This window comes from Spinacia oleracea, chromosome 5 (assembly GCF_020520425.1).
Source record: "Spinacia oleracea cultivar Varoflay chromosome 5, BTI_SOV_V1, whole genome shotgun sequence".
Classification (NCBI taxonomy): domain Eukaryota; kingdom Viridiplantae; phylum Streptophyta; class Magnoliopsida; order Caryophyllales; family Amaranthaceae; genus Spinacia; species Spinacia oleracea.
Genome location: NC_079491.1, coordinates 43,766,705 through 43,778,990, shown reverse-complemented (window position 1 = coordinate 43,778,990; position 12,286 = coordinate 43,766,705). Strand labels below are relative to the sequence as shown.

Here is a 12,286-nt window from a genome sequence, read left to right as displayed (position 1 = left end):
TTCACGGCATTGATAATGTTGAAATTTTTTCACCAAGTCGGAATGCTTGAACTATTTTGGATAAATCTGGCAATCATTGCATATGGCAATATGGAAATTGGAAAATGAAACACCTTCCTCAATTGGACTTGTAGAAAGGAATTGTGTGTATCACACAATGTAAAAGTTTTGGATGCTAGATAAAAGATCAAGCTTAAGTATTTATTCGTAGATTAAAGCATGCACGTGGGAATTGGACCATATTTTCAACAAGGCTATTGAGCAATCATAGCTTTATGAAATATGGATCATCTTGTGGATGAGGAGTTTAGTGGGATTCAAGTCAAGTTTATTGGTTCTATATGAGATACATATCTCTCTATTGAAAATTGACATTCAAATTCTAAATGCTTAGATTTAAAAGTATTTGTCAATATTAGAACCATGGCGGAACTTAGAACATACTGGGTTAAAGATCTATTGGATAAGATCTAAAGCGTTGTTTGGATTCTGTAAAAGTAATTACTAAATCAAACACAATTGAGAGACTCAAAAGAGACTCTCAACCCATATGAGTAAGTTTAAGTAATGAATGCTTTAACTAAGTATAAAGCTAGGCTGTTATTACTAAAGTTAAACAAGAAAGACCTTGAAGAGGTGCCTTCACCTTATATCACATGGCAATGCCAAGATTTTAGCAAGATTCAGTATCTCTTGAAACAGAATAAAGCTAAAAGTTACATGGATAGATTTTAAAAAGCGAATGGTTTTTGCATTACAATCAATCATGTATGATGTAATATATAGATCGCCAAGATAACTCGTGAACATTGGATCGTGACGCGTTTATACCAATCTCTATTGATCTTGATCAAAGATCATTAGAATAATATCAAGAACATCCAATACATTTGAACATGTAGGATGAGCACTTGATAAGAGGAAGTGAAGATGAACTAAAGTTTTGATGCTACGGGCAATTAGGCGTCGTGATGCTACGGGAAATTAGGCATTTGCCTAAGAAAAAGATGAATCTTGTTGTTAGGCAAACCACAAACATACACGGGCAATTAGGCGTCGTGATTAAAGGTGGTAACATAGGTTCTTAACCATATGTGATGCATGGGAAACTGAATCAATGATTAGTTTCCAAGTTCTCAGTTGAAAGATGTATCTCCCACATCTTTGTGAACTGGTTGGAGTATTCCAAAAGAATAACATCATTTGCAATTCTACATAATTGAAATGAATTCATTATTGCCTAAGAAGCGATGAAAGGGAATTATTTTTAGTGGGAGTTCTTCAATGAACTCAGGTTGAACACAAGTTTACTATCTGGATGATTTTCTATTTTAAATATGATTATCATTCTAAACAGCAATGAAATACTAGATGATTCTATAAACATATTCAAAGATCTTTTCATCTTACATCGAAAGACTTTCGATAGAAAAGATGCTAATAATAGCAACGTATGATAAACTAAACCTCTGCATCGAATGAGATACAACACTCATATGTAGAAATGGAATCAAGTTTGAGTTCCATGAATGTTTTAAGTATTGGGTGAAAGGCCTATATCTATAAAACATTAAATGCTTGATTTTGGGTTAGAGGCCCACAAATTGGTAAGCATTTGGTTTAAACATTTATCATTTATGAAATTGTATTTCATATTCATTTAATCTTGGTTTAGTATTAAATGAGAAAGTCCAAGTGATTCAAACCATTCAAATGGGATGTCAGGATGGATTCTTTGACAAAGAAACACCCATAAGTGAACTTGAATATTGAATCACAAAAGGATCCCTAATCCAGGTCATTGAAAGGTTGGAAGACCAATGACTAATGAAGATTAGATTGCAAGTTGATTTATAGTTCTGTTTCTTGAACTAGATGGACTGGATGTCAGAAATAATTTGCATAGATACTTATTGGATGTTGTATTGGATTGACCATGAGAACACTTTAAGAGATTAAAGTCATGTCATAAGTAGTTCTCATTGATGGTGATCGGAACCTATTCCTCAGAACCTGAGTAGTTATGGCTGCTTGTTTGAGAATTAGTTCGCTTTGATGCTCACTAAACGTCACACCGTAAAATGAGACTATAAAAGCAGTTATTGGGCGTACTATGAATCAAAGTAAGTTGTTCATAAGTTACAATAAGGGATTGTCCTCCTATCTTTGATAGTATATGGTGTTGTTGTTGTACAAGGCCTCTCGAAGAGTTAGATACTGTGAAAATGCATGGTCGTGCTCAGAATGGTTAAGGTTTAACCTTCTGTAAAAGTTTAACAGTTGAACTCAATAATTCGAGAAACACTTCTAGACATAATAAGGATGGCTTGGATCTTACCTTATGTCCAGTAAGTAACACCAAGAGACAAAGGAATCAGAATGCACACTTATCTGAATGACAAGTGGGAGACTGAAGGAAATATGTCCTTCACCCAAGGTGCATTAGTCTAATACCAAGGTTCAGATTGATTACGAACAATTAATTCAGTGATATCAAGTGATCGGAACAGCTAGCTAGAGCAATGCTTCCGATCAGTGAGTTCTAATCTATATTAGGCTCACAGCTTACTCTTGACTGGACCTATAAGGTAACACCATTGGCATGTAATAGATCATCGGATTAAATGAATCGGAAATTCATTTAATAGCTTTTCGGAAATTAGTTCGGAAAAACATAAATATACGATAAGACGTTGGATCAGAATCGTATATCGTATTGCGAATATTTGTAAGCTAGGCGAAACGAATAATCGTATCGTATGACGGTGATTCGTCAAGTACTATAAGATAAATAATAGCCGTAAGGCATTGGACGCGGATACGAGCAAGGCAAGGCTGTCGGCCCATCGAGCTAAGCGCGCAAGGCCCAACAAGCGCAGCAGCTCGCCAGCGCGAGAGAAAAGCCCGTAGGCTTGCGGTTGGGCGCGCGCGGGACAGCAGCAGTGGCAGCAAGCAACAGTGAGGCCCAAGGCCCATGGCCGCGTTGCTGTGCGCGCTGCTCGGGGCTTTGTGCTAGAGCTGGCTGGTTGAGGCCTTGTGCCTTGGCCGGTCATGTTATTACCCTTAGGGTTATAACACCTCCCTCATTATTATTGTTTTTCCACAATCTAAGTACGTACATCAGTTTAACCAAAATCAAAAGAGAAACCCTAATCTCTTTTGAGCCTCCGTTCAAACTGTTCTTCCCTAAAAGCTAAAATATCTTGAGTGACGTCTAAGCTACGAATCTCAAGACGTATCTGAACGTGTCGGTGAACCAAGTAGAGGAACGACATTTGGAGTTCTTGTTCGTGTTCGTGATTCGTTGAACTAGGGAAAACACGCTACGAACGTAAGTCTGCTTGATCTGTATTTTATACATGGTTCCTGGCTTTGGGGATTATTCCGCTGCGTTAATATGTATTTAAGTGTATTCCTCTACACAAGAGACTTCACCGGCTCTCCGTTGGTCATCTTACTCTTACGCTTCAAAACCGGGAACAAAAAAAATAACATCATCATCTTCAGATTCTAAATAAATAATATTAGATTTGTGTTTAAAAGTACATATTCAATAGTACTACCTTTTGCCTTTTACGCTTCACTAACTTCTTCTTTCCCTTCCCTTTTTTCCGGTTTTTCCTTCTGTCTTCCTCATCGAAGTCATCATCATCATCCGTTTCATAAACTTCATCATTTGTTTCCTCCATCTTAGCCTTCCCCTTTTTCTTCTATTTCCTTATTTCTTCACAATCGGATGAATCACTTGATTGAGATGAGTAAGAAGAGGCGGTTTATTCAAATGCAGAATCTTCCTCACTACTCTCTCCGTTGCACTCATCATCTATCTTGTATGACCTCTTTCTCTTCCCACCATTCTTCCTCACTCTTGCAGGCTCACTAGGTTTCTTCCCGAGAATCACACCAAGTATTGTGTGGATGGTACTCTGATTTTTTAACAGGCAATAGTCAAACACCCAACAATATTAAACACTAAGTAAGTTACCTAGCTAATATGATCTTACCCCCCTTGTTCTTTGCAACTCCAACAACTTTATTCGTATTTTCAGCATTTTTCTTACTTGCAACTCTCTTTACGTTGCCCCCCATTCTGCAAGTTCATTGATCATTATCATTTAATTTGGAATTTTAATCAACTATCACGTACCATTCACCAATAATCAACATTCTACTATGATTGACAAGTTCAAGTTGCATCCACACTATACTATGTGTTGTACTCAATTTAACAATCAAATTAATATCAACAAGGTACTTCAAGGCTAATCACAAATTTTAATTCACAAAGGCCATCAACAAACAAAGCTAACCGGTACAACAATCGTACAAATTATCATTCCTACTATACTCCAAAACCTAACCATTTTCCCATAATTTTCAAAATATTAGGTATTTTACATTGCCTAATTCAACCAATATTACTCAATTTAACAATTAAAATGAAGCAATGTATTTCAAAATAATTTCAAAACCCTAAAAAATCATGTGGATTTTTTGCATTTCTTGTCCACAAATCCAAAAAACCTAAAATCAAGGTCCAAATTCAATTCCAAAATCCAAATCCATACATCCAAAATTAATATCAAACATAAGTAAACATAATTTCAACAGAAACAAATACTCCTTTCACATATTTCAACACCAAATATTAAAATCAACAATTCAAAGTTTCGGTGAATTAGAGTTTACTCACCTCGAGATAAACACGTGAAAAACAACACAACTGAAACCACACCTTCACCTCTAAGACTCGATGACAACGAAATTGTTGAAAATTGTGCCCAAAACCTCGAATTTTTGAGGTAGATTGAAGGAGATTGATGAGTGAGGGGAGAGAGAGAAGGACAAAAAGAAAAGAGCTCGAGGAGAGAGAGAGAACGACGGAGGAGAAGTGAGTTAGAAGACCAACTCCACGTACACCCGTAACGAGGTTACACTATCAACGGAATTGACTTTTCAAGATTTTTAAATTTGAGGGGAAAAGATGACGCTGCCCTTGTTATGTGTGAGCAAACAGCTCACAGTATGCCGCCTCACCGCGCTCGAACAAACCGTCCCATCAGACAAATATAACCTATCAAAGTCTCTCTGGTTTATCTAGCTGTTAAAAAAAAAAAAAACTATCAAAGAAAGAAATGGAGCAGAACTCCAATGGCGGGGAAGGAGAATCACATTCAGTCATGACAGAAGAAGAGCTAGTTCAACTTCAATGGAGGAGAGAGACTGTGCCTAGGGTTTTGACATTCGTGAGCTCGAAGCTTCCTCAGCGCGACCTCGTCTCTCTCTTACTCGTCAGCCCTTGGCTTTATCGTACTCTCTCCTTTAATCCTCCCCTCTGGCAGGTTCTGTCTCGCTCTCTATGTTGCTCTCAATTCTCCAGGAATCTTTTTGATGACTTAGCAGTGAGAATGGCTTGTTTTGTGATTGTTTTACTAAGCAGATTCTTGATTTTCACGAGGTGAACAATGCTGGATATCGGCTCTTAGCTGCTCTTTCTCTGGTTAGTTTATTCTGCTCGAATTCGTGGGATTTCATTTCGAATTTGTCATTCAATTTGATGCTGTGATTGTGCATTTTTATGATTTTAAGCATTGCAAATTCGAGTATTGTTGTATGTTACTGAGTTTGGTCTTAACTGTAATTTATCTGGTTAGTCTATGTACTCAATTTCTATTCAATTTTTCCATTCAATTTTGATGCTGTAGTTGCGAACTTGAGTTTAGGAAATGCAAATTTGAGTACTGTTGTGTGTTTATTGAGTGTGATCTTTAGCTGTCCTTTATCTGGTTGGTTTATTTGATCAATTTTGTGCGATTTCAGTTCAACTTTTCATTCAATTTGATGCTGTGATGGTTAATTTATATGATTTCAAGGAGCGAATTTGAGTTATTGTTACTAGGGGCGTGATTGCGTGAATTTGGCCAGCCGTTTAGATGTTGCTGAAATTAATTTGTTGCAGCCTAGGTATAAGGATGTGAAGCAAATAAACCTTGAATTTGCACAGGACATTGAGGACAAGCATCTTGAACTCCTCAAAAATAAGGTAAGGAACTGAATATCGGAGCTTCATGGCTGACACTTCGTATGATTGTTTTAAAGTTGAGTAAATTTGGTAACCCTAATATATAGCTCGGGCACTTTCTATCTAGTATCATAATGCGAAAGACTATTGGAATATCCCATAACAAAGCTTTCTAAGAATAGGGCACCTAAGGGGGTAAGGAAGGGGGTTAGCGGTATTGGTATTTTGGTAGAAGAAGATGGTCACCATTTTTTTCAGATGCCGTTTTAGCAGCACTGGTTTCAACCAATAAAGGCTATTTTTTTCTCTAACATGGATGGTTTTTCCTTGTAGGATCACACATTAGACTACAGATGATCACTAATCTAAAGTATTAAACATTACGTTAATTAGTGATCCATGGAGATCAGGAGATGTTTGTATCTCTTATGTCTGAGATTCTAAAGTCCCATTTTGCTGTGAGCTGATAAGGATTCAAGAATCTACATTGCTTTAGGTTTATCCTTTATGTTTAATAGCATAATGGGATAGGAATCTGCTACAAAATGACTTTGGTGGGTGGCCAAGGGTCAAGCCAGTCCCCCCCCCCCCCCCCCCCCCCTTTTAATTTTGATTTGGATAAATTTGTAAAAGATTTCATTATAAAGCATCTGCATCTACATATTTTACTCTACCTTTCTGTTGCAACTTAATCCTATGATTGGGCAGTGCTCCAGCGCTCTTCGGAACCTAGAGATCCTGAACTTAAATGGATGCCAAAAGATATCGGATAAAGGAGTTGAAGCCATTACTTATGTGTGTTCAAGTCTGAGAGTCTTTTCAATATATTGGAACGTGAGGTAATGTTTCTGATGCATTCCATTAGCAATCCAAATTACTAATCTGGAATGCCATATATGTTCTGGCTGACAACTTTGTTTCCTTGTTATAGGGTAACAGATGTAGGCACTCAGCATCTAGTTAAGAATTGCATACATGTTATCGATGTGAATTTCAGTGGCTGTAAGGTAGACAATTACCTTAGACCCGACTCTTGTTTATCACGAGGCATATCCTTTTTCTTTGTTTTGATAACCAATAACAGTTGCATATTTTTTGGGTACGTGCTACCCATAAATTGATTATCTTTAGAAATCTTGATTCTTGCATTTGATTTGAAAGTGTAATCTCATGAACTTGATATCCATGGTAATTCCTCATTTTGCTGCGAGTTTGTGGCCATGGGTAGATCTTGCAAAACATCAGCAAAATAGTTTACAAGCTAAAATTTGAGTTGGATATATGTGTTGCATGCTTTAAACTTTATTCTGAAGAGTCCTTTTTATAATTCATGTGAAGACAGGGAGAACTTCACAACACCCATCACTGAACAACCTTAGATGGTCTTGATTGTATGAATTTTGTATTCTTATGGCTTCTGACCAGTTCCGTTGGTCGAAACCTAAAGTGATATGCTGGGGTTGCTCCTTTGTGTTTCCATTTGTCACTTCTTCTTTGCCATTTCTGATGGATAATTCAATAACGTGATCCAGAATATCTCTGACAAAAGTATGCAACTTGTTGCTGACGCTTATGAAGAATTGGAGTCATTGAACATTACAAGGTAGTTGTTATAGGATCTCTACAAGTTTCAGACTAATAAAGGGTGTTCCTTTTGTGATTCTAGTGTTGAGGAGCCTAATTCCTATGTTACTGCCTTTGACAATAGATGCATCAAGCTGAGTGACAGTGGCTTGCAGTACATATTGCAAAAGTGTTCATCTCTTAAGAGCCTCAATTTGTATGCCTTGTCTAGGTGATAGATGATCTCATATCTGATTATTCGTTCAATCCTTTTAATGCCTAATGCTATTTTTGTTTGCTGACAATTCTGTTTATTTATCCAGCTTTACAGATGATGTTTACAAGAATATGTCGCATCTTGCTCAACTTAGGTTCTTAGATCTCTGTGGAGCTCAGGTAGATTATTTTCTCCAAAATTACGATAAGACAATTGTTGAAACTTTTCTCTTATAGGTTTTTCTTTTTGCAGAATCTGTCTGATCATGGACTAATGTGCATTGCCAAATGTAACTATTTGGTATACCTTAATCTATCTTGGTAAGGGAAGCTAGAGTCCTCCAAAGATCTTTGCTAAATAACATAAGGATGTATATACTCATCTCCTTGTGATCTTTGCTTTCAACAGGTGTGTGCGTGTTACTGATGCCGGAGTCACAGCCATAGCGGAAGGATGCACATGTCTTGAGCTACTTAGGTAATGTATAACACAATATAAATTCAGTATGTTAGCAACTTGAAGCCCTAATTTGTTTCTAAGAATCATAACAGCAAACTTTTGCAATGTGTTTTTGTTTCCCTTTCTTTGTTTTTCATGGCTTTTGGACTACTTTTTGTATTTTAAAGTTCAGTTTGCAAGAAGGCCAAATGACACGTGAAGTACAAGCTATGTTGGGTTTTAGAGGAAGCCAATGCAACGTGTAGTATGTTATATGATGCTTGGAATCAGCATAAAGTTCATGAACATCTGATGTCTTGCCTGTATCACATGACAAGAACTGGAAGGGGGTTGACCGGTTGAGGAGATAGATTCAACTGTGAATTCACAATATTAATCAGATCTACCTTCTCCCCTCTCTACAAAGATTAAGCACTCCTGTGAACGTCCATCCATTTTTAGCTGGACAGAAAGGCCTATTCTTTTAAGATATGGGGTTATTTCTCTAAAACTTCAGACCTGAAATTTTAGCCACCAATGTGCAACACACTAGCAACCTCAACAGAATTATAAGACAGACACAGTAAAATTATGTTACTTCGACACTTTGGTTGACAGAGGGTGTCGGATCCTGTGACACTTTGACACGACATGACACCCAAATATATAGTGGCCTTGTTTGAAATATATTACATCTAGAGTGTCGGATCCTCTAATCCCTTGTCGGTAATAAGAGTCTGAGCAACATAGCAGCAAAATAAGAGTAGAATAGGATTGATTTGATAGAAATTGCTCAAGAGTAAGGTTACAAAAGTAGTAGCTTGAGGCTACAAATCTCCAAGTCAGTAGGCTACGTGTCTCTATGCTTAACACAAAATACAATGCCCTCCTCTTTCCTCTCTTTCTCTATTTAAGTACTAGGCTAAGCTACTAGTACAATTCGTTCATAAATGCAGCTGCTGCTCTTCCTTGTCTTCTAGTGGCTAACAGCCTTGCTTTTCCAACTCTGCTCCTGCTGCAGGTGCTTGTGCCCTATGTGCATGTGCTAGCCCTTTCTTGTGGTCCATTACACAATGACGAGAAAAGGCTTTCCATCCTTGGATAGAGGCAACATACTTTCAGTAATGGTCCCAGAAAACAGTTCTCTTGGGGCCAAAGGAAAGAAAATAAAACTAGAAGAGGGTTAATTTTAGGGTATCCATTTCTTTAAAGTTTGAATCCTCTATCCGAATCCAAGTTTAAGGCTCTGTTTTGTTCAATTTTTTTTTTACTTAATAGTTAATTGAGACAAAATAAGTTAATAAGTTCATATAAGATAAAATAAGTTCATATCAGTTCAAATAAGATAAGATAAGTTCATAGTAGTTCAAATAAGATAAGATAACTCCAGAAAAAATAAGTTTCTTTTATACATTTGTACACACAATTAAGTTTTTGTCAGAATTCAGATAAAATAAGATAAGTTTAGATAAATCATGGTAAGTTCAGTTAAGATAAGATAAGTTTAGATAAGATAAAAAAAAAGTTCAGATTAGTTCGGATAATATAAGTTAAGACAAAATAAGTCGAATAGAACAAAGCCTAAATCTACATGAAATGTGGATAAAGTGTGCCTAAGTTTGTGAGTACTTCGGAGAAAAGAAAAGGAGTGCTCGGTCATCTTTATAATATTTTGTGTATATATTTCTTCCTTTGCTTCACTTATATTTCATCAAGGTTAGATAACTAACCACTAGCCACCTAAACCCTAAAAAAGTAATCCAAAAGTCAAACCATGTCTCTCTTCTGTCACTCTACTTTGATATGTATTTCACTATTAGGTTAGTGATTGTTTTGCTTTTGAACTGACATGTTCAGGTGTCATATGACCATATCCTTATAGTCTATATACTCCCTCCGTACCAACTTACTCGTCCCACTTTGACCGACACAAGATTTTAGGTAAGTATGACTATATATTTTATTATGGGGTCGTTGCTTTTTTAAGATGTGAGTAGGTTTCTTTTATTAAAAAAATGTTTTTGTAGGAAGTAGTAAGTAAAGTGGTCCCAAAATAAAGGAGAAATAATAATTAAATAGTGAGTTCATGCCTTTTATAGAAGTGGTGCAAATAATTTGGGACGGCTTTATAAGGAAAGTGGTGCAAGTAAATTGGGGCGGAGGGAGTACTTGTTAAGTTTTAACTAGTGTGTTTATTACTCTATTCTCATATTCTCAAGTTAAAAGGTTCCCATATCAAACTCTTGAATCAATATCAAAAGTCCCAAATGCAGCATCTATATCCATTAGCCAAGGACCAAGCCCGAACATCATAGAACCCAGTGCTTTTTTTGTTTCCTCGTGTTGACATTATCTACCATGGCTATTGCAGTGGTCTAATTTTGAACAATAATTTCCAAGACATTATACATTATGGTTATTTTGAATTGTGAATTTTATTTGCATCTCAGTGGTTTCTGCATTGATACGTAAACCATAACTTTGGCATCAATCTGATGTTGTGAAGTAATATTCCAGCTTGTTTGGACTTCTTGGGGTGACTGATAAGAGTGTCGAAGCACTCTCAAGGTCATGTTCTGGCACTCTTACAACACTTGATGTGAATGGCTGCATTAACGTTAAGGTACTTATCTATTCTACAATTCTAAGGGGTGCTTTGTCAAGTTCATTGAAGGACTTAAATAAAACAAGTACGTCTTGTTTCGGTTGTCTGTCAGAAATTCTGTAGTCTTTTCTTGCTTCTGCTGAATGACTTTTGTCTCAATCGACTTTTCTTGTATCTGTAGCGAAGAACCCGTGAAGAGCTGCTTCAATTGTTCCCACTTCTGAAGTGTTTTAAAGTGCACAGCTGACGCAATGTTTGTTGGTACATGCTGATCGCAATTTAATCTGCGTCTAGGTTGAAAGTTTCTGCTCTCAACTTATGAAAACGTGTAAACGGATACTTAAGAGCACAATCTCACTTTCCAGGGAATCACCCAGAAAATTCTGACCAATTACAACGGTGATTAAAATCAAGTAGAGGGCACTGAAACGGTGATTGAAATTGAAACTCGAGTTTTACATCAACTTTTTAGGTTCATTTTCTGGTTTCGCTCCCATAACCTTGCTTTTTATTAGATGTATTTTGTGTCAGTAGGGTAGTAGACTACTTGAGTGCAAATGTCGAAGGGATAGTCTTGATACATCAGGTTACGTACTAGTGTGAACTGGAGGTCTATCGTAGGTTTACTACTTCCTCGCATTTTTAGTCGAGCAGTTCTGAATTTAGCTTCTAGGCTACACGCCTACACCTCTTTAAAATTTTATTGCATCACTTGTTATGCGAAAATTCTTGGTTGTACCCATGTTACTCTGGTTGTGCACTTCTACCCCCTCAAAACTACGTCGCTTATGTTGTTTAGAATGAACATTAGTATACTGATATGGAAATGGACATTTATCTATTGATTTGAAAATAAATATTTATCTACTCATCTAAATATGAACGTCTATCAAATTATTTGGGAATGATAATTTATCCATTGATTTACAAATGAACATTTATCTACTGATTGAAAAAGAGAGTGGGGGATAACTCAGTTGGTTAGAGTTTCACTCCCGATTCTAGGTGATCCTGTGATTGATTCTTATCCCCGCTTTTATGGCTCATTAGCACCTAAAAAAAAATCTACTGATTGAAAAATGAGTATTTACTAATTTTAAAATGAACATAGCTATTATATTATGAAGCTATTACTTTGAACATTTACATATAATGTGCAATTAAAACAAGTCAAATAGCATATTTTACCAAAAAATTGAACATTTTAGGCATTGCTTATGTAAAATTGCACTTAAATTCAAGATTTTGTTACAACTAGTGTGCCTTGACCGCGCGCGATTTTCCAAGGCGAAAAAATAATGTAAAAACATAAGAAATTTACTATAGTTTAAGTATGTAATGATGATTGGAAAAGTCGTTGTATTAATAAATTGAAGCAACCCACCTACAAAAGATGGTTAGCTGTTTCAACTCAAAAAAAAAAAAAAAAAAAAATTGAAGG

The 12,286-nt window shown here is 36.4% G+C and overlaps 1 protein-coding gene across 3 annotated transcripts; it reads left to right on the top strand.

Annotated features, from left to right (window-relative positions):
* Window positions 1-5,039: 5,039 nt before the first annotated feature.
* Window positions 5,040-11,702, top strand: LOC110795938 (F-box protein At3g58530). 3 transcript variants are annotated; one of them, XR_008921044.1, is made up of 12 exons: window positions 5,040-5,342; window positions 5,441-5,500; window positions 5,960-6,043; window positions 6,731-6,861; window positions 6,954-7,029; window positions 7,555-7,625; window positions 7,731-7,817; window positions 7,909-7,981; window positions 8,055-8,122; window positions 8,211-8,279; window positions 10,098-10,181; window positions 10,758-10,863. XR_008921044.1 is itself a non-coding variant. In XM_022000974.2 (12 exons), the coding sequence occupies exons 1-12, from the start codon at window positions 5,136-5,138 to the stop codon at window positions 11,090-11,092; spliced, it is 1,098 nt and encodes a 365-aa protein (XP_021856666.2). In that variant the 5' UTR covers window positions 5,050-5,135; the 3' UTR covers window positions 11,093-11,702. The 3 variants fall into 3 exon arrangements, 2 of the variants coding, with proteins under 2 accessions (XP_056684509.1, XP_021856666.2); XM_022000974.2 differs by lacking the exon at window positions 10,098-10,181 and adding an exon at window positions 11,027-11,702 and having other exon boundaries at window positions 5,050-5,342; XM_056828531.1 differs by lacking the exons at window positions 10,098-10,181; window positions 10,758-10,863 and adding an exon at window positions 9,262-10,075.
* The last annotated feature ends 584 nt before the right edge of the window (window positions 11,703-12,286 follow it).

Coding starts and splice junctions, on each gene's coding strand:
- LOC110795938 (XM_022000974.2), top strand. CDS start 5,136: ATGGAGCAGAACTCCAATGGCGGGGAAGGAGAATCACATTCAGTCATG. Junction 5,343..5,440: donor TTAATCCTCCCCTCTGGCAG/GTTCTGTCTCGC, acceptor TTTACTAAGCAG/ATTCTTGATTTTCACGAGGT. Junction 5,501..5,959: donor TCTTAGCTGCTCTTTCTCTG/GTTAGTTTATTC, acceptor AATTTGTTGCAG/CCTAGGTATAAGGATGTGAA.